Genomic DNA, 22,234 nt, shown 5'->3' with positions numbered 1-22,234 from the left:
TTGCAGTTAGCAAGATATCGACAAAGTGTAGCTGCTTTTAAAACGGTATCAGGAACCAATGTCGACTTTCAGCCAAGTTTTTTAAAGGCCTTGTGTGTGCTGAAGGTTTGATTTTTATATCTAAAAAGATATGACTTCCATTACATGACTGATGGCATAATCAATGCCCCATTAATTATCAGTTATCTATGATAGGTGTTATTCATGGAATACAGAGTGGATTGGTTTTTTAAACACTCTCAAGTTAAGTTACGTGTGTGTAAATGACTAGTGGTTTTGTTACTTTTGTTTGTTTATTAGATAGTTTAACAATACTACTGAGAGTTTAATTTAGATTTCCATAATGCATAACCCCAAATTGTTGCTGACCTACCTCAGTATTTTCCCAGTAAACAGTGTTGGTTTGTAACTTATAGAAATAGAACCTCTTAGATTTTTTAAAACTTGTTTCATAGATTGTTACATTTTTTCATTTAACTATTGCTTCACTTTGAGTTACCTTCCCTCTGTCCAACAAATTGACATGTCACAGAGGTTCCTGCTCTGCATGTTTTGTTTACAGATGCTTAGGAAAATAAGTAGGGAGAGGTTTCCCTTTGTGTTAAATAATTTTTATCTGTAAACAAAACATTTTTCTTGGATCAGAAATTTGATCTTACTTGTGTGATCCAGACAAGTAGGGCTATGTATAGCTGTGCATGCTATTTACAATATTTGAAAATTCTGTATATTTTAAAAAGTTGTGTCATATTCTTGGCATTAAGATTTGGTAACATCAGTTTTGGTTTTTGAGAATTTTTTTAATAAAAATTTGTATTTTCAGAAGTTGAGACATGTGCAAGAATGGGTGTTTATGTTGCACGTATGAAAGTCCATCCTTATGTCCCAGTAAGAGAGGGAGAAGGGCTGCAAGATGTAAAATTACCTGAAGATTTTTGGTGAGAAAATTATTTTATGTATATTGGTGTAATATTATTACTATATTTACTAATAGCTGTATTCACAGTAAGGAAGTATAATGCTAAGGAAGTGAATGCATATTTATTTGTGCCAAATCTTTTGTAAATTTTATTTTTCCGAGTTTTGTTTTGCATTCTTGAATTTTTTTATAAGATGCATTAAAGACTGATTGCCAATGTATTTTCAGTAAGGTCTACCCAGAATTTTTACCTGACCCAAAGCCAGAGTGGAGAAACCGTATGAGGGAAAGGCTTGAACGTGCAGATATGCTCAAGAGACGAAATGTTATGGAGATCCCTGAGTTCTATGTTGGTATGTCTTTGGTCAGGTTGTCAGATTTTATACATTATGCCCTTATTTAGCAATAGTGGTGAAGTGTAGTTATTTTTTTTTTTCTCAACTCATAAACAGTGCATAAGCTTTTTGAGCCAGTAAACCATTGAAGTAAAAATAGAAAATGATCTTCCCCAATGTTTCTCTTGTATGTTATTTTTTGTAAAGTTTACAAACAGTGTTCTTTGAATATGGAAACAATGCTATTTCACAATGAAAATTTGATTAAGTATTTAGCTACTTTAGCTACAGGTAACCCGGCATAGGAAGGAATAATGTGAGAGCAGTGTTACCAGAGAATCATCCAGAGCAATATTTGAAAGTTTTTGTAAAATTTCTTTTTAATGATATGCAGTGATTTACAAAAGAATTTTGAGAATTTCTCAAGCTTATAATCACAGTTCCTTGGGAAGACCTAGATGTTATCCTTGAATGAGTAGCTATATAGTACTGTACTGTACATAGTAGTTTGTTCATGAAACTTACCTGTCAGATATATATATAGCTGTATTTTCCGAAGTCCGACAGAAATTAAAAAACTTACGACACACGTAGTGGGAGTCAGGTGGTTAGTACCCATTCCCGCCGCTGGGAGGCGGGTATCAGGAATCATTCCCATTTTCTATTCACAATTTTTCTGTCGCCGGTGTTGTAAACACAGTTTTCAGCACCTCCGTCTTGAATTTAGGAAACTTGGCTACTATAAGTACCCCTTTTTGATTTTTTGGTATCTTGACTTTTGGATCGGTGGCTAGGCACACGTTAATTGTGGATTTGATTGATTTTGGCTTGATTTCTCTGGTTCTAGTTCGGCTAGCGCCAGGTTTTGTACCAAGAGTGATTGTCGAGGTAGGCTACTGAAAGCATCAGTAGACCCTCATACTTTGTGTAAGAGTTGCAGAGCATGATTGTATGTATGAAAGTCGCTGCAAGGAATGTGAAGTGTCTTTCTGATTCTGGATGGAGAGCGTATGAGTCCTATCTACGTAAGCTTGAACGGGATAGGGTTAAGGAGGTCTTCCTCCAGGAGCGTTTCAGGTAAACGTCAGGAAGTTCATGTTTCTCCTACTAACCCTCCTTTAATCACTACTCCTAACCCTGTAGTGTTGCCTTCGGGCCCTGAAACAGTGTCTGTGGAGGGTAATACCCTTACACTTATCTTAGAGTCGATTCGTAATTTAGAATCTAAAGTGCTCGCCTTAGAAGGCAAAAGTGAAGGTGCAAAGTGCAGTGACAGTGCTCCTTCGTTGGTGGAGGGTGCGTCAGATCGGCCCCATTTCGCCTCTAGGCCTAGACCGCTGCCGGACTCCCAGGTTTCAGGGAGAGGGCATGTCGAAAGCCGCAGGAGGGTTACGGGGAGCACCCACCGATCTGACGTGCCTTCGGCAGTATCTGTTGACGTTACACAGACTGCCAAGGAGCGTGCGCGTGCACTGCCTCCTGAAAAGAGTGTTTCTCTTCTTCAGAGGCTTCCTCCCCGCACAAGGGGTGGAGCTCTCATTCTATTTCACGCCCGCTGAAAGGAGCGTTGGTGATCGTGACGCTTCACGTCCAGTTTTGGCTCTCGAGAGGCGATCATCGCCTGAGAGTGTGTTCGCAGCCTTCCCGCCACAGAAGAAGCGTAAGGAGTCATCGGATGATGACTTTGTTGAGCGCCCCAGTCGCTCTCGAGCGCGTGCTACGGCAGTTTTCTGGGAGAAGGAAGAAGGCGTCCCCTCGCCCCTCGCCTTCTCACAGGATCAGCCCGTCACCTGACAAGGAATCCTCTCCTACTGAGAAGATCCTGCGCTCTTTGCAGCAACAGCTTGCTGATGCTCTTGCTAAGAAAGGGACGCAACCACGTCCCAGGAGAAAGGATGACCGTCTGCCTATGAAGAGATCTAGAAGGTCTCCCTCTCCCTCTCCTCGCTCGTCTATCTCTCCACTTTCTTCGCCTGCTAGAGTTCGTGCGACTCCCCAGCGGCTCTCTGGAGGACGTGAAGAGGATTTTGCTCGCTCGGCGCATGAAGCGGTATTACCCGCTCGTAAGCTTGCGGTGCGAGAGCTCGATACTTGCGTGAACGCTTCGGTGCAAGTTCACGTTCCTGACGCTCGGTCGGAAGCCAAGCGAACGCCAGTGGCATCTAAGAGTGCACCAGCGGAAGCAGAGCGCGCACGAGATGTTAAGCGCGCCTTAGTAATGTCATTCGCACGCCAGTGGACGCCAAGGTGCGCCAGCGGACGCCAGCAGCAGCGCGCGAGTGGACGCCAATCCTGCGCTAGTTGCAGCCAGGCGTGCGCCAGTGGACGTCAGGTATGCGCCAGTGGACGCCAGGTGTGCGCCAGTGGACGCCAGGTGTGCGCCAGCGGACGCTCGGGTGGACGAAGATGTGGAGTTTCGTCGCCTCCCACCTGTTTGTGATGAGACTTTGCTAGTTACTTCGGGTCTTAGAGATACGACCAGAGTTGCTATTAATGAGTCAGCTTTGCCTTCCACTTCACAGCAACGCGCCTCTTGGAAACTTAGACCAGATAGTCTTGGTCCAGCCTATTTGCCTCCAACTTCACCTGTGTCGGAAGCAGAGGTTAGCGACGCTTCGGTTGAAGTGGATGATGAGAAACCTTTGGCGGCAGTCTCTTCCGACTACCAGGTTTTGACCCGCCTTCTTCAATCAGAGTTTGGAGAGACGTTTCACCCGGAAGCTCCTCGCTCTCCTCCTTCACAACTTTCTTCTTCCAAGATCAACAAGGTCTCGGCATTCGTCAGAATGAAGAAGTCCCTTTCAACTAAGAGGGCTCTTCGTAAGGTCATGACTGGATGGAGAAAAGGAAGTCTCAGGGAAAGACTTCTTTTGCCCTGCCACCTTCGAGACTTAGTGGGAAGGCTGGCATTTGGTATGAGACGGGAGAAGACGTAGGTATTAGACTTCCCTCGTCAGCCCAAGGAGACTTCGCCAGCATTGTGGATCCTCGAGGAGGTCTCACCTGTCCTCTTCGAAAGTTTCCTGGTCTACTACGGAAATGGACTACCACCTTAAAGGCCTCTTTCGGACGTTAGAGGTCTTCAACTTTCTAGATTGGTGTTTGGGAGTTCTGGATGCCAAGTCTAGGAGTTCCGACTCGATTAGTCTGGGGAGCTGTCCAGCGTAATGTCGTGTATGGACAAGGCCGTCAGAGATGGTTTGGAGGAGCTTACAGCTCACTTTTGCACAGGGCTCTTGAAGAAGAGATCCCTGTTTTGCAATTTTACAGCTAAATCTGTTTCTCCGTCACAGAAAGCAGACTTGCTCTTCGCTCCTTTTTCGGATCATCTCTTCCCCCAGGCTATGGTAAAAGACATTGCGACCAGTCTACAGGAGAAGGCCACGCAAGATCTCCTCGCACAATCTTCAAGGAGACCTGCGGTTCCTTCGTCCCTCGGGAGTTTCGATTCTCAAGAAATCGAAGCCCTTTCGAGGTAGTTCTTCCTCGAGACCAGCCCCTCGAGGAAGAGGCACTTCCAGAGGCAGAGCCACTGCGCTGGCCAAGAACAAGAAGTGAAGCAGAAGTCCTTCAGTCACCGTTGGAGCCAGGCTTCAGCTTTTTGCGCAAGCCTGGGAAGAGAGAGGTGCGGACAAATGGTCCGTGGACATCTTAAAGAAGGGTTACCGGATCCCGTTCCTGAAACCACCCCCGCTGTCTACGACACCCAGGGACATGTCTCCTTCCTATCGGGGAGAAAAGCAACAAGTGCTTTACGATCTGTTAGATCAGATGATCGTGAAACACGCCGTAGAACAGGTCTCCGACTTGAATTCCCCCGGATTTTACAACAGACTGTTCCTGGTGCCAAAGCAGTCGGGGGGGGAATGGCGACCGGTACTCGATGTCAGCAACCTGAACCTCTTTGTCATCAAGCAGAGGTTCAAGATGGAGACACCTCAGTCAGTGATGGGAGCCTTGAGACCGGGGGATTGGATGGCTTCACTAGATCTCCAGGACGCGTATTTCCACGTCCCCATCCACCCCCAGTCCAGGAAATACCTGCGGTTTGTCCTGAAAGGAAAAGTGTTTCAATTCAGGGCTCTCTTGCTTTGGACTCAGCACTGCTCCCATGGTATTCACCCTACTGATGAAGAACATTGCGAGGTGGCTTCATCTTTCCAATGTCAGGATCTCTCTCTACCTGGACGACTGGCTCATACGAGCCTCCTCGAAAGACCGGTGTCTGGAGGACCTTCACACGACTTTGTCGTTAACGAAGTCCCTGGGGCTTCTGGTGAACCTCGAAAAGTCACATCTGACCCCTTCTCAGTCTTTGCTCTATATGTGGGGATTCAGATGGACTCAGTGGCTTTTCGGCTTTTCCGTCCCAGGGGCGACAACTAGATTTGCCTAAAGCAAAGTGTCAACCTTTCTGGGGAAGAAAATCATGCTCGGTGAGGGAATGGATGAGTCTGCTGGGACCATTTCCTCACTGGAGAAGTTTGTTTCCCTAGGGAGGTTGCACCTCAGACCTCTTCAATTCTTCCTTGCCGACAATTGGAAGCACAAAACACTTTGGATTCGATTCTGGTGTTATCAGAAGAGGTAAAGGAACACCTAAGATGGTGGACCGACCCTTTGAAGCTCGCAGAGGGTCTTTCCCTCAAGCTTCAGAACCCCGACCTAGTGTTGTTTTCCGACGCGTCTTCCACGGGGTGGGGAGCAACACTGGGGGGGAAGGAAGTGTCAGGCACCTGGAGAGAGGAACAGGTGTCCTGGCACATAAACCTCAAGGAGCTGGCAGCAGTTCATCTGGCACGCTCCAGTTCTTTCAGAACGAAGTCTCCGGCAATGTGGTGCAGATCAACTCGGACAACACCACAGCCCTGGCATACCTCAAGAAACAGGGAGGAACCCACTCTCGATCCCTGTTCTTCCTTGCAAAGGAGATCCTGTTATGGGCGAAGGCACACGACGTCTCTATACTGACGGAGATTCATATCAGGGGTAGAAAACGTCCGTGCAGATCTGCTCAGTCGACAAGGTCAACTTCTGCCGACGGAGTGGACTCTTCATCAGGAAATATGCCAGAGTTGTGGAAGTTATGGGGATGTCCTCTCGTTAGACATCTTCGCAACTTCCAGGACAACGAGACTCCCACCGCTTGTACTGCTCACCAGTTCTAGACCCAGGAGCAGTAGCAGTAGACGCCCTTCTTTGGGACTGGACGGGACTAGACGTATATGCCTTTCCCCCGTTCAAGGTCCTAGGGAAGTGATAAGAAAATTCGCGGCATCAAGAGGGAAAGAGGCTGACTCTCATCGCCCCCTTCTGGCCATCGACCGACTGGTTCCAACAGAGGTCATGTCCTTTCTTGTAGACTTTCCGAGGACTCTGCCTCCAAGGATAGATCTACTCAAACAGCCCCACTTCGAGAGGTATCACAAAAAACCTCCCCGCTCTGAGTCTGACTGCGTTCAGACTATCCAGAAGTTGGCCAGAGCGAGGGGTTTTTCAAGACCGGTGGCGAAAGCAATCGCAACGGCAAGAAGACCTTCTTCTATTGCCGTGTATCCAATCCAAGTGGGCTGTTTTTCCGGAGCTGGTGCAGGAAGAAAGACATTTCCTCCACCCCCTCTACCTCTGTGAGCCAGATCGCAGACTTCCTTCTCTACTTGTGAAAATGAAGTTCGCGTTAGGCGGTGCCTACGATAAAAGGCTACAGAAGTGTGCTTTCTGTAGTCTTTAGGCATAGAGGACTGGACTTAGCCAACAACAGAGACCTTCATGATCTTCTTAAGTCTTTCGAGACTTCGAAGGTACCTCAACCAAGAGTCCCTTCTTGGAATTTAGACATTGTTCTAAAGTTTTTGATGTCCAGTAATTTTGAACCTCTCAACTTAGCTTCGCTTAGAAACCTTACAAGGAAGACACTTTTTCTAACTGCTCTGGCGACGGCGAAGAGAGTTAGTGAGATCCAGGCTATAAGCAAGCATGTTGGGTTTAAGAACTCGGATGCGGTTTGTTCTTTAAGCCCTATGTTCTTAGCAAAGAACGAAAACCCGTCCAACCCTTGGCCCAAGACATTTGAAATCAAGGGTTTGACAGAGATCGTGGGTAATGAGCCAGAGAGAGTCCTGTGCCCTGTCAGGGCTCTCAAATTCTATTTAGACAGAACGAAGGACTGTAGAGGACCTTCGGGCAACTTGTGGTGCTCGGTTAAGAAGCCCGATCTTCCCATGTCAAAGAACGCGCTTTCTTTCTTCTTGAGAGACACCATTAAGGAAGCTCATTCCACATGTAGTGATAGTGACATGAAGCTTTTAAAAGTGAATGCCCACGAGGTGAGGGCTATTTCGACCTCGATAGCCTTTCACAGAAATATGGCATCAGTGACATTTTGAGTGCCACATATTGGCGGAGCAACTCGGTGTTCGCTTCACACTACCTGCGGGAGGTGAAAGCGACATACGAACATTGCTCGTCGCTTGGACCATACGTCGCTGCAGACACTGTTTTTGGGGGCAGGAGGTAGCACTCATCCTTTCCTTTAGTGGTTAGATGAGCTTTTAATTGTGTGTGTTTTTGGTTGTGGGGTTGACCGCCCGAGGCGGATCTCCCTTCTTTAGTCTAGTTTAGTGGTATACTTTTGGTATACTAGGCCAGGTGGTTTGTTACTCGTTGCCCTCATTGTATGGTCAATGGTCTAGTCACATCGTGGTCACGCCCCCGTTGACAGATCATCTTGAGTGCACCAGCTATATAGGTCTCTACCTCGCTGGCAACTCTAATAGCACAAGCAGACTTACGCGGCAGTAACCACGAAGTCAGCTATGCTAACAGGTAAGGAATCAAGATAGCATTTATCTGCATATATATGTTTCCTAAAATCTTCTATTCTGTCTACTCCCACCACCAAAGGTGGGATTCAGCTATATATATATCTGACAGGTAAGGTTTCATGAACAAAATGATATTGTAATGATACAATTAAGTTTGTTCATACTTACTGGCAGATATATATAATTAAGTACCCACCCACCTCCCCTCAGGAGACAGTGGAAATAAAAATTATGAATAGAAAATGGGAATGATTCCTGATACCCGCCTCCCAGCGGCGGGAATGGGTACTAACCACCTGACTCCCACTACGTGTCGTAAGTTTTTTAATTTCTGTCGGACTTCGGAAAATACAGCTATATATATATCTGCCAGGTAAGTATGAACAAACTTAATTGTATCATTACAATATCATTTTTCTTCTTATTGGTATGATTATTTTCTATAGTTGTTATGAGTTTTGCCATCATATACCACCATGGAAAAAAAGTTTTGATAAAAGTTTAAGAATTTTTGTAAAAGTCTTTGATATACACTACATATAGTACTAACTGGCAGCTTGTTACTTTGCTGATGTGTTTGCTAGACAGAGCAAGAGATGTGTTGATCACTAGTGATAGGGATAATATCAAGATTTTTTCCTTGTTTCGGTGTGCGTGTATTTCTAGCTGAACAGATAAAATAACGTTATTAAATTAAAGGATAGTTTCATACTTGAGTGAGAGGCATAGTGTTAGGCCGCATGCATTAGCTCTAATGCAAGTAGGGCTGTTGCATGTGTATAACTGAATGCAAAGTTGATAAATTTTTAAATTGCTATAGTACTTTCTTAGGTTATTTTATTTATACCACAGCAGAAATGAAAGTTGAGGTTGAAAGTCAAATAAAAACAGCTTGGGAGAAATGGAGGGAAGTGGCAGGAGTAGTGTGTGTAACGAAAGATTGCCAAAAAACGTGAAAATATCTATTATACTATAATCAGACTATTGATGCTGTTGGTTTTGAAACGAGGGTGCTGAGAAGGAATGAGGAACTGAAACTGGGCAAGCAGAAGTGAGATGTTGAGGTAGATTTTAGGATCTTGCTGTGCTGAGAATATTTTACTGATATAATAAGAGGGTCAATAATGAGTTGGTAAAAGCATATGGTAAGAATGAGTGGAGAGGGATTGAGTGGAACCTGTTAATGGTAGAAGGTCAAGAGGAAGGCAGAGGATTAAAGGGAGTGATAAAGTGCAGGAGGATTTGGAGAGGAAGGGTTCTGTGGAGGAAGATGGTTTTGATAAGAATAGTGCTTTAAAAGTGTTAAGAGGATTGTTATTCGTCTTTTGTGACTGACTAGTTGTTACTTTCCCCCCTTTTTTAGTATTACAATTGTTGAGTGATTGTTAATCTTGTTATAAGAGGAAATTTTAACTTTTATTTGTGTATTTCTGGCAATAGGTAATTTATTTAATGAACAAAAAATTCTGGATAGCCCTGTCAAAGATTATTTCGATGGTGCATATGACAGAAGTGTTTGTGTAAAATAAAATAGCTAGTTCTCACTTGGTTTTAATATAATAATTGGCTATTACAAATTTAATTTCAAAATGTTTGTGTAGTTCATTACGATCGATATAAGCTATTGAGTTAACATCGCATAACATTACTATGTACATTTATTATTTATGATTTGCTGTAAACTTATGGATGAAACAGAAAGATTACATAATGAAAAAAATATTAGATAGATTGCTTTTGTAAATTTGATCTCATGAGAACGAAGGAAATTGATTGATCTGTAAATTGTACAAATGTGGTTAGGGAAGGAACAAAAGTACAGCCATCCTAGGAATATTTTTATCGTACTCAAAGAATAAGGTTAATGTACCTCATTTTAAAGAATACTGTTATTCGTTTTGAGCATGTATAGTACCCAATCCTTTCCTTTGTAATTAATATATTTTTTTGGTGTTATATGCCAAGATTTGGTACTGTTGAACTAGTAAAGCATTTTTGTTGCAGGATCAATAATGGCAGTGACAGTATCTGACCCAAATGCATCAGGAAAGCTCAATCGGTTTGTGGGAATTTGCATCCAGAGAGGTGGAACAGGGTTGCGAGCATGGTTTATATTAAGGAACGTTGTTGATCATCAAGGTAAGAAGTTGGATCTTATCCAAGGCACTTTTTAGTTTTCTGGAAGAGAAAACTATTGAGATGGCTTTTTGTGTTTGTCTGCACTTGTCTGTAAGCCCTCAGATCTTAAAAACTGCTGAAGCTAGAGGGCTGCAAATTATTATGTTGATCATCCACCCTCCAATCATCACATATCAAGTTGCAGCTCTAGCCTCATTAGTTTTTATTTTATTTAAGGTCAAAGTTAACCATGATTGTACATCTGGCAATGCTATAGGAGAGGTCACCACCAGGCCATGGTTGAAAGTTTCATGGGCCACGGCTAATACAGTATCGTACGCTGTACAGAAAGCTCCTCGGCTCATTTTTTTTTTTTTTCAGTATAGATGGTAAACTTTGTCCATATGGGATGTTTATTAGCAGTTGTTTTGACCTTTCCTTGGGTAAATTCTGTGTGAACCCAGTTTATTGTTTGTTTGTTTGTATGGTGTTTTTACGTTGCATGGAACCAGTGGTTATTCAGCAATGGGACCCATGGCTTTATGTGACTTCCGAACCACTTCGAGAGTGAACTTCTATAACCAGAAATACACATCTTGACCCCTCAATGGAATCCCAGAGAATCGAACCCACGGCCACCGAGGTGGCAGGCATAGACCGTACCAACCACGCCATTGAGGCGCTTGAACCCAGTTTAAGAGGTGGAACTTTCATTAATGCCAGTTAAATAGCTCTATGTATTGTTTAACCCTAAATATGACAGTACTCAGAATTTATATTTCCAGTTAACCCCTTCTTTACCGGGTGGGTGAGCAGAATGTAATCATTGCGTTCGCTGCCGAACTGAATCTCTCGGTAGTGACTCCAGGGAAAATAAATGATTTTATGAAAAAAAATGTGAAACTCGGTGTCCCTTGTACAAGGGACACTGGTGGTCGGTGAGAAAACTACAGTCTTGAATAGAAATTCGGTCTTACAGAATGTTGGTATATCCACCTGGAACATGCACATAAAGTATTATCAAAATAGAACAGTAAATAAGCACGTAATAACAAAAAAAAGAACAAAAACTAAAGCGAAAGCCCTGCCAATAAATATGGAAATCGCAAATTTTATAGTATATCTTTCAAAAATTGGTCGATGTCATTTTCTACGTTTTCTAAGATTAGTTTCATCACAGAAAACAACTTTAGGGGCATCAGGGGTATCTAAACTAGTTTTTCAAGTTTCTTGTCCTCAGAAAAAATAGCTTTTTTTGCTTTTTCTCTGGTTTGGTTTTTTATATATAAAGTTACTATAAGGCTTTATTTTTACCTTCATTTATCTGGTGTTCATATCTTTTATTTGTAAAATGTAATAAGAGAATAAATAAATAAATACAGTAAATGATGATGCAACTGGTTTTATACTTGGGTAGAAGTTATTACATGTTTACGCTTGTCTGGTTTTGTGATTTTTTGTTGAGACGCAGTTCATCTGTCACCTACACACTACTATAAGCAGTAATAATATTTTTTTGGGTTCATAATACGTCTGGCATCGTGTCACTGTTTATTTTGCTCCAAACTCTTCAAACCGAAATTACAGAATGATTGGAAGTCCCTATCTGAAAAGAGGAGTTTTGGTGGTACTATGCGTACCACCTTTATGCACCCGGGGCGGTGTAGTAGACTTGAATGGTGGTACCCACCTACCTCCAAACAAACTTTCGGTAATGAAGAGGTTAAGGATGTCCTGTATAACTCTAAATATGAGATAATGTGCAGAACTTAAATCATTAGAATTTTCTTTTGTTCTTGAATAGTTTTTGAGGCTACTTTTGCTATTTACTGATAGTATGCTGGTTCCATGTTGCTGCATTATGCACAGAGCAGGATATTTGAACTGCTTGCCCATTTGATTTTTGAATTGTTGCAATTCACGTCATTTCTTCATGTTTCTCTGTAGCTTTTTGCTCTTCAATAATTAGTGGACAAAATTCAGGATTCACTATCCCTTTGTCCCTATCACAGTGTCCAGACTATAAAATCAATCATCTTTGTGACAAGTGCAGGTAAAATACATATTGTAACCTTCATTGTGCCTTCTTTCAAGCAATGTCTTGAGCTGCTGTTATGATATAGTATTGTAGTTCTTTGTTCATGTGGAATGATCCTTATTAGCATAAATCTCATGCTTAAAATCTCCACTACTACTACCGTTAAGAGTTAAGCATGCAGCATAATGACTAGATCATTTTCAGGATTAAAGATGGAGATTAAAAAGTTGTGGCATTGTAAATTACTGAGGTGCACATCCGTTCTGTGATGTCAAGCTCTATACATGAAGCCCTATTATTAAAAAAATTACCTTTGTCCTTTTGCTATGTGTAGATACGTAGAGTTTTCTTTCCTTTATCATGTCAGCTCTGGTGTTACCATTGTTATTTGTAATCTTGTATACCAGTGGCTATAACATTTGGGTTACTTTGTCTTGTTTTCTGAGAAGTGTCATTAGTATTTTTTTCCGTGTATCTTTATAATGATCAGTTTTATTTTGAGTATTATGTGCATATACAATAGCTTCTGCAAGCCACATGTAAGATTTATGATTATGTAAATGAGTTTGGTGGTTGAGGTATGGATCCTTGGTTCCTGTTTTTATTGAAGTTTACTCATTAACAATTTCTAGCATAACTTGTACTACTGTAGCTGTATTTTTCTTTACTGCATTTCAGTATGCCACACTTCCATATTTATGAAATACAAATCCTTTTAAGTCAATCTTGCAATTCAAGAAATGTACCTCGGCCAAAATTCAAATTGGTTAAATTTAAAATACAGTAATGATAAAATGATATAATGGTAATTCTTTTATACAAAATCTGTGTCACTTTTTTTATAAGAATAATTGGTGTTTTGAATAGTTCAGCATATAGAAATTATTACTTTTTGATTTTTGAAATATAGATTTGATCCAAGTAATGTGCACTTAAACTGTTGTTACTGTACTTAGAGAAATTCATATTGAATTGAATTGAAATGTGTAATAGGACTTTTGAAAGTTATTATGTAAGAATGTGAGTCTTTGATGTTTCTCTTGATTTCTCATACAGTTGACAGAATGTGTTTTTGTTTATTCAATATGTTGATGACTAATAACATGAAACAATGTGCAGTTTAATGTTAATTGGCTCATTAAAGGGTTTTCATCCTTGTTCATTAGGAAGTTTCTTCACATCAGCATATATTACTTTCATTTAAATGATATCCAATTGTGTGTTCATTTCATTTTTTAAAAGTATTTTTCAAAATCCACTTACATTTTTTTTTGTTTTTCTAGGTGTGGAAATTTTGTACGAAATGTATTCTCCCCTCATTCAGAGCATAGATGTTTTGAGACTAGAAAAGAGATTAGATGACGAACTTTTATACTTAAGAGATGCTCTGCCAGAGTACTCCACATTTTCTTTCGATATGGAACAGGAGCCATTGCCAGAAAATGTTGAAGTACCTGTCAATCCCATTAAGGTAAGCCTTTTTCTTTTCACTTTTGAGTGCTACTTAACCTTTTGAGAACCTTTTGAGATTCTGTTGATGGCATGTAAAGGAAATTCTTGAGGTTGTGATTATGCCACCCATAAAAAACCAAAAATTCAAGAGTAAAACTTCTCTGCTGATTTTGCTTAACATTTATTATTATTATTATTGTTATTATTATTATTATTATTATTATTATTATTATTATTATTATTATTACAAAGGATTAGTTCATCCAGACCTCTTAGCATAATAAAAGCTAGTCTCGGGCTGGTTTGTAAATGCAGGAACTACATAAATTTCAGTTATGTATATCATTGACAGAAAATTTATTTTACTTTTCCAGAGAAGTGTTTTAGGGTTTTGGATCCCCAAAATTCTGAGGGTTAACATATTTTAGGTAAATTACCTTAATCAGGCATAAAGTTGTCTTTTTATTTTTCAATTATACCAAAAATGAATAACAGTCAGAGCTTCATACCTCATGAGTAGTTCATCATATTGCTATACTTAAATTATTGAGCTTTTGCAGCTTTACAGGTTTTTTGTATTCTTTACCATGTGGTACAAGACCTGAGTACAGTACCTTTATGTAACTTTATTTATTGCCTATATCTGCATTTGTATATTTCCCATATTCCACTAATGGAATGGCATGCAATTCTTGAGAGGTCCGCTGGTAAAGTTGATGCCATTTTGGCTTGCTTCTTAACAATGCCCTTTGTATTGAACGATGAACGACTAAGTAAAAATGTGTCATATATCCATACACTGAATTTTTCATGGAGTAATATAGTTTTAAATTGTGGAAGAAAACTTGGTAGTTGAGGCAAAATTTTGAGCAGTATAAAGTCAGAACTGCTAGGTGGGAGGAGACCAAGGGAAATTAATGAAGACTTGGAAGGCAGCGAAAAATTTTGTTAGGGACTGAAGGATTGCTGTAAAGAACCTTCAACTACAAGTTATGTGCTACAAGTGCTACCCTCCCTCCTTTCCTCTAGGGATTAAATTGTGTTGTTTGTGCTCTTGATTTCTCTATTAGGAGTGGTTGAGTACAAATTTCACTATTAGTAGTATTTAGAAAGTATGTGTTAATATTAATCTAGAAAATTTCTGATTGATGTTAATGTGTTTATGAATGGTGTAGCAAGATAGAGATTCAGTATTACTTTTACATTAGATAATTTTCCAAGTTTTATAACTTGCATCATAGGAATCCCAGATAGGATAGGGCTTAATGGTAGTCATAGGTAGATTGACTGATTAATTTTGAGGCTTGCTAATGTAGATTAACTTTTAAAAATCTAGCATAGAGTACTGTATTTGTACTAATAGGAAGTGAACAGATACGACAATTGAATGGATGTATTTGTTAAAAAGTGTTTTATAAGCCAGAAAGATTGAATTACCAATGTGAACCTGCACTTCATGGTTTCCTTCTGTAAGTTCTGGCTGTCCTGGTCTCCATAGCTTAGCTGGGTAAGGTTCCAAAACAACCAGTGACATGTAGTTGTATTCCAATGGAAGTATTTTGTTGATTTTTATTGTGCGAAAATCAGTAAGAAAGCATGTACTGCATGCAAAAGGCCTTTTGCATAACATGTTAGACACATGGAAAGTTCTTTGCTACTTCCTAAAGGGAAGATGCATTGATTTTTATCCTGTACTAATCATCTGCTCTGTGTAGTAGTCACTTTACCTGCTATGCAACTTTCTTTTAATGTAAGCCCCTCAGAAATCCTTTTGGCCAGTTCTGTGAAAATCTAGATACTGCATATGAATCAGTAATGATAATTATTTCACTATGATAACCAAACATCCTTTAATTAAAAATTAATTCTTGAGAGTACAAAATGTTCATATGTATATTAAGTGTTATATCTTTTGAAATTAACCAGGTGTGAAAGACCTGAGAATAAGAGAGTATTACTGAAGCAGCATGCACATGCTTTTTGTTAAATAAATTTAAGCTTGACAATTCTATAATTGCAAATTCATTTACAAGCTAAAGGCTAGGACATCTTTAAGGACACATTCATATAAAGAACTATCTTAGTGTCTTACATATGAAAACCTCAGAATCTACATGTTAAAAAAAAGTTTGCAGTGTAAGGTCTATTGGAACAAAGAAAAGGTTTGCACTTGAAGGCTTGTGAGTACTACAGAAGAATTAAGAAGTTGAATAAAGATTCCTTGTTTGAAAAGCAAATAGGACATTTCATGTATTGTATCTGAAAGAAGTGTTACTAGCAATGGCTTGAAGGATACAAAATCTTTGATTATAATAGGCTAAAATAAATTAACAGTTTTGGCAAAATAAGGCTGCTGTACTTGAGGATCGTCATAATTTTCATTTGATTTTTTTTTTTTTTTTTTTTTTTTTTTTTACCGAGTTTTTGAGCTTGTTAGCAGATGCAGAATCACTAAATACAACATGATATATATTTTTTATTTGTGTTTAGTATATAATTCTTTTATTTGATATACTAATTATGTAACTAAATTCTAGGTTCAGTTAAAACCACGACCTTGGCATGAGAGATGGGAGAGGAAAAATTTGCAAGGACTTCAAGACCTCGGTCTTCCGGAGAGGTTTTATAAAAGAGCCAAGCTTTTAGAAAAGCCTTGGGAGAAATATGATCTAATGTTGGAATACCGGTAAGTAGGATGAAGTTTTTACATGGCCTTAATTTAATTAGGTTCATGTGAGACTGTGTTGTTGGAGTCTGCCTGCCATTAATTACATTTTGTTAGCATTTTCCTACTTTTGCACTACAGCTGAGATTGATGGGACCATTTGGATGCCTCCAGGATGTAACCTTGCAACAGTATAACAGTCAATTCATGTTCTTCAATGTTCTTCAGTTGTGTTGAAAAAAAAAATAATAATAATACCTGCGTTCACCTACAGGTGCTTGTTTATTTTTCCATTTTTATAATATAGTTAGTAAGGCCTGGCTGTTTAAATATGTAACTGATTGGAGTTGTGGTTGTTTTTTTTTTTTTTTTTTTTCATGTAATATAATCTAGCAGTCAAGTTGTAATTAAATCCAGCCCACCTTATTGGAATTGTGGTTGTTGGATTATTCCAATGTTTCTGGAGAATAGCCACCATATCCTATTTTACAGAATCCTTTCATAATATTTCAGTTCCAGACTAGGCTACCTGTTCACTACCAGGTTAGATCCGAGGTTCGGTCCAGTGCCTGGAAGAAAATTTCATTTGTCATCTACGTATCACACTGACGACAGATGGATTTTTGTTTTTTCCTTTCCTTAGGCTGCTAGTTTAACCCTCTTACGCCGATTGGACGTATTAAACGTAGAGTCAAAATGTCTCCCGTATGCCGATTGGACGTATTATACGTCGACTCAAAAAAGTTTTTTTTTAAATTCGCGGAAAAATACTAATAGGCCTACCAGCCTAAAACTTTTGAATCACACGCCTTGGGGGATGCTGGGAGTTCACGGATCAAGGCGTTGTTTTGTTTATAATTGTTACGCAGGCGTGCAAACGCGAATTTCTTTCTTATCTCACTAAAAAGTATCAGTGACACATCTCAAAAATTATTTCGTCATTTTGACAATTTTTGCACCATTTTAAATTATCCGTTACATGGAGTATTATATATGAAAATGTGCGCAATTTCATGTAGAATACAAAAAAAAATACTCATGAATGTAGCTTTTATCAGTTTTGAAATATTTTCCTATAAATAACGATGTGCCAAAATTTCAACCTTCGGTCAACTTTGACTCTACCGAAATGGTCAAAAAACGCAATTGTAAGCTGAAACTCTTATATTCAGTAATATTCAATCATTTGTCTTCATTTTGCAACAAATTGGACGTCTCTAGCATAATATTTCAATTTATGATGAATTTATGAAAAAGCTTTTTCCTTCCGTCCGTGTGGTAATTCTTCCGATAAATTTTTTCATGCGATTGTCCTAATGTTTGCACCATTTTAAATTTGCCGTTACATAAAGTTTTATGTATGGAAATGTGCGCAATTTCATGCACAATACAACTAAAAACAACCCATGGTTGTAGCTTTTATCAGTTTTGAAATATTTTATATAAATAATGATAAGTGCAAAAATTTCGACCTTCGGTCAACTTTGACTCTACCGAAATGGTCGAAAAACGCAATTGTAAGCTAAAACTCTTATATTCTAGTAATATTCAATCACTTACCTTCATTTTGCAACGAATTAAAAGTCTCTAGCACAATATTTCGATTTATGGTGAATTTATGAAAAAAAAAAAAAATTCCTTACGTCCGCGCGGTAACTTCTGAAAAAAATTTGACATTTTTTCATGCGATTGTCGTAATGTTTGCACCATTTAAAATTAGCCATTACATAAAGTTTTATATATGAAAATGTGTGCAGTTTCATGTAGAATACAACCAAAAATGATTGAAGGTTGTAGCTTTTCTCTTTTTCGAAATATTTGCATATAAATCACGATAATTAGAAAAAAACCCCACATTCAGTCAAATTTGACTCTTCCGACATAGTCGAAAAATGCAATTGTAAGCTAAAACTCTTACATTATCGTAATATTCATTCATTTTTCTTCATTTTGAAACAAATTTGAAGTCTCTAGAACAATATTAGATTTATGGTGAATTTTTGAAAAAACTTTTTTACGTCCGCGCATTACGAATTCATGCATCATTTTGTGATCATATTTTTTCTGTGTTGCTTTGCTCATTTTACAATGTGTTATATATCAAAATGATCGCAATTTACTGTACAATACAAAGAAAAAAAAGTAACTCGTTAGCTTTAACCGTTTTTCGCACAGCTCGATTTGAATACAATTATGTATGAATTTTTTTTTTCGCTACCATATATCGCATTATTTATATATATATTTTTTTCATTTCTGATGGTTGCATACTAAACTTCAGGCAATGACAAAAAAAAAAGGGGAGCCAAAAATGAACTCTTAATCTTGAAAACTAAGTGCGCTGTGATTAAAAAAAAAAAAAATTCCGCTTTCGCGCTCACTCCAAACACGCCTCGGCAAATGGGAGACTTTTTGGTTTTTAGGGCTTAGGCATAAGAGGGTTAAAAAAAGTGGTTTGTGTTGACAAAATGTCATGGATGCTTTGTTCCTCCCAGGTTTGAAAAAGAGTAGACTTACATTTGACTAATGGTGACTGATTTTTTACTTGAAGTCTGTCTTTTCCTTGCAGTCATCAGTGATGCAGAGTAACGTCATGAATAGAACCAATTTGTTCTCTTAATTTTATAATTATTTGGGTCATGTTATATATGTACATGCTTGTCTACTAATTGCTCAGTATTTATTAAATCAGTAACTCACAAAAGATTACCTCAGCAAGGGAATTTTGTAACTTATGTCCTGAAATTGCAATTAACCAATCCAACTAAGTAGTAAGGTTCATCATTACAATTACAACCACTTTTTTCAATACTCTCTGCTCTATTCTCACCAGGCTCTACATTCCCAACCTCTCCCAGCACCAAGTTTTCAACTTTTTAAAAGCAATTTTGTTGTCACCCCTATATCATCATAGGACTGACAGCAAAATTGCTCTTGAAAAGTGGAAAACTTGAGTTGGGAGAGTTAGAAAATTTAGAGCTTGGTAAAGAAGGAAGGAGAGAGAGTCCTTACTAACTAGCTGGGTTGGTTAATTGTATTTTCAGCACATGACAAATGATTAAATTTCTTTATAATCTATTGTGATGTATTGATTTAATAAATATTTAGCCAGTACACAAGCATGAACATGAACCAAATAATTTATTAGTGGGGGGAACCCTAATTAATGTAAACAAGTTCTTTTAAATAGTTCAGATGAGCTGAGCAGTCACATAAGAAAACACTATTGAAGTGTATTTTGAATGAAAGGAGGATGCTGACTAAACTACTGCTTCTAAATTATGCACAATTCTGCATTAAAATGCTTGGCAATATTTTATTCACAATTTGATTTTTTATTTGGATATAGCTATTATTTGATAACTGAAATCATTAACCATGTTGTATTAGGAAAAATAAAATTACAACTATTATTCAACTTAATATATATTAAAAAGACTAGAAATATAGTTCTACTAAATGTTTATGCTATCTGTTATTTTAAAAGCCCTCGATCTCTAAATTTCTAATTTTCCAACAGGCAAGCGATCAGTGAAGATGAACAGAGAGATATCTTCCGCGAGGTTCATCCACATTATCAACAGCTAGAGTCTTCAAGAAGACGGATTAAACGTCATCGTTCTGGAATAAAACCAAAAACAACTTAAATATTTGGAGATTTAGTCTATTCATTAGACATTGTAACTTTACAGTTCACTCTGAAAAAGTAGTTTTGGGTTTTATTGGAAGTGTAAATATTGTAATGATGCTAACAATCACTTTTTTTCAAGCAATACATGAAAAGAAAACATTTGCCTCATGCAATACTACAGATAATTTAACTTATGACAGACTTTAATGGAAAAACATTAACAAATAAAATAATTTGTAAAATATTTTAATGTAAAAACATTAACAAATAAAATAATTTGTAAAATATTTGAGACAGAGTTTAAAGAAGCTCCACCAAAAATTAAGAGAATAAAACTTGCATACAGCAGATATCCTGACTCCTGACTATGTGCAGTGGCATTCATTATTATATCATGGTTAAGTATTTTTATTTTGTAAATACCCTGTGATGCAATAGTATTTGGTTATTGTTGAAATATCAGCATGAAATTACAAATTAAATTATTTCTATTCACAAAATCAACTTCCATGTAGGTTCTAAAGATCTGATAGCTTGCAGTAATAACATTAATGTTAACCTTTCCAACACAAACCCAAATTTTTTGCATGGATTACCTGCCAATAAAATGGCACCAATGATGGTTCCCCAGTCAAGAAAACACTAGACAGGAGAGATCTCCTTGCCTCACTTAGTACAGCTTATAGTTCTTTAGTTCTTTAATATGTTAGTCTGGTTATATGATCAGCTGTCCTCATTGGTTGTTCCACCTTTTGTAGGAAGGCCTACCTGTAGAGGTATTGGTAAACTGGGAAGACAATGTCTCGCCCTTGGGTGCTCAAAAGTTCTACACAAAAGATGCCAACCTTGGAGAGGGATCACCTGCAAGTCTACCGAGAGAAAATCCAAGTCTGACAAAGTGGTTCCCATCAAGTTGGTTAACGAAGGTATTATTGTGCAACCACAGAGGGTGAATTTCTAAATTATTCTTCCTTGTCCAAGACTTCAAGCATTTTGACACAATGATAGATACCACCCATCTCAAGGTTCTTTGTAACAGTCCTTTTTGAATGGAGATGCCAATTGCCTATTTTCCAGGGATTTCCTGTGCTTTGGCTTTTGCAGAAGTGCTTAGTTCTTTGTTTGTGGCACTGCCTAAATGACTGGCTTATCTTGGCACCCTCAGACATTTTGGCATTTAAAAAACCAGATCTGCCACATCTAAAGCACAGCTTATCCAAGACTTTCTGCATGATTTCCAACCAAAGTAAAGTTGTGGCAGGTTCTCATTGGTTATCTGGTGCCCATAGATAATTTTGTTCCTAAACAGCCACTTGTAGATTCACTTTCTCCAGATTCAGCCAGGATTTTAGGGGAGGGCACCACCATATGGTAAATGTGGATTCATGTAAGAGGGTGTCCTTTGTTGATGGCAGGAAATGGATGTTTTGCAGTGTTCCTTTGGTTCTTGATCCCAACCTGATGATGTTACGGATACCTAAACTAAGGGAAGACTATCTGTTGTCAGTTCTTCATTTGCCAAGCATATGTTGGCCAAACAGGAATAAACTCAAACTTTATGGAGCTGCAAGCTGTCTTCTTCAGCCAGCAAGCATTAGTGACTGCCTTGTCTAGTCTGAGTATCTGTTTCATGGTCCAATAAAACACTGTCACTTGCATGCAGAACTAGAGCGCCACAGTTGTCCAGGTCATTCACAATGTATAGGACACTTTCAGCAGGGACCATCAGGTCTTACCCTCTCCATGATCTTTCCACTTCTGTGTCTGCAGGGGCTTCTAGCAGGCTGGAGGCAGTCACCTGGGTAGTGAATGAAATGGAATATAAAATTTTAAGCCAAACCAAGTGCTGGGACCTATGAGGTCACTGTTGAAAAGGAAATTGAAAGTAAAGGAGAGGTTTCAAAGGTGCTACAGGAGAAAAACCTTGTAGTTGCACAATGAAAGAATTGTTAGGAGAGGCAATATGTTAGAAAGAAAACACGAATAGAAGTACAACAAAATATAAAAGGGGTTTCAGCAAGGGGGTTGAACGGATGCTGCAAAGAACCGGAAGTGATGCCCACACGTGAGGTACACAGATAGCACTACCCCTTTACTAGGGTGGATCAAATGCTCCAGGATTGGTATGCTTGACAGATATCTTTCTACCTCTTGGCCTGTGCTGGTAAAGGTCCAGTCTTGGATACACTGGCCATAGTTGAGGGCACCCCGTAAGTCTCCTGCTATGAGGAGCCTCCTGAGGCAGTTTATCA

The 22,234-nt window shown here is 38.9% G+C and overlaps 1 protein-coding gene and 1 long non-coding RNA gene across 5 annotated transcripts in view; one reads left to right on the top strand and one right to left on the bottom strand.

Moving 5' to 3' along the window:
• The first annotated feature begins 779 nt into the window (after positions 1–779).
• Positions 780–20,269, top strand: LOC135203102 (large ribosomal subunit protein bL19m-like). Its single transcript, XM_064232735.1, has 6 exons — positions 780–938; positions 1,148–1,272; positions 10,083–10,217; positions 13,518–13,705; positions 16,224–16,372; positions 19,872–20,269. Exons 1-6 carry the CDS (start codon positions 844–846, stop codon positions 19,996–19,998), a joined length of 819 nt encoding a protein of 272 aa, XP_064088805.1. The 5' UTR covers positions 780–843; the 3' UTR covers positions 19,999–20,269.
• The window catches only part of LOC135203103 (uncharacterized), a 258,246-nt gene continuing 255,771 nt past the window's right edge, over positions 19,760–22,234 (bottom strand). For all 4 annotated transcript variants that reach the window (XR_010311862.1, XR_010311860.1, XR_010311861.1 and 1 more), the window contains one exon: positions 19,760–19,972. This is a non-coding gene — a long non-coding RNA (uncharacterized LOC135203103). The remainder of the gene's footprint in view (positions 19,973–22,234) is intronic.

The sequence above is a fragment of the Macrobrachium nipponense genome, chromosome 33 (genome assembly GCF_015104395.2).
Source record: "Macrobrachium nipponense isolate FS-2020 chromosome 33, ASM1510439v2, whole genome shotgun sequence".
Classification (NCBI taxonomy): domain Eukaryota; kingdom Metazoa; phylum Arthropoda; class Malacostraca; order Decapoda; family Palaemonidae; genus Macrobrachium; species Macrobrachium nipponense.
The sequence above is the reverse complement of the archived record's forward strand: the minus strand, read 5'-3'. Positions and strand labels throughout refer to the sequence as shown.

What these genes read in the sequence shown, in the direction of transcription:
- LOC135203102 (XM_064232735.1), top strand. Translation starts at nt 844, where the DNA reads ATGGGTGTTTATGTTGCACGTATGAAAGTCCATCCTTATGTCCCAGTA. An exon ending in AAATTACCTGAAGATTTTTG is followed by an intron (nt 939 to 1,147) that starts GTGAGAAAATTA and finishes ATGTATTTTCAG; the next exon opens with TAAGGTCTACCCAGAATTTT. An exon ending in TACCTGTCAATCCCATTAAG is followed by an intron (nt 13,706 to 16,223) that starts GTAAGCCTTTTT and finishes ACTAAATTCTAG; the next exon opens with GTTCAGTTAAAACCACGACC.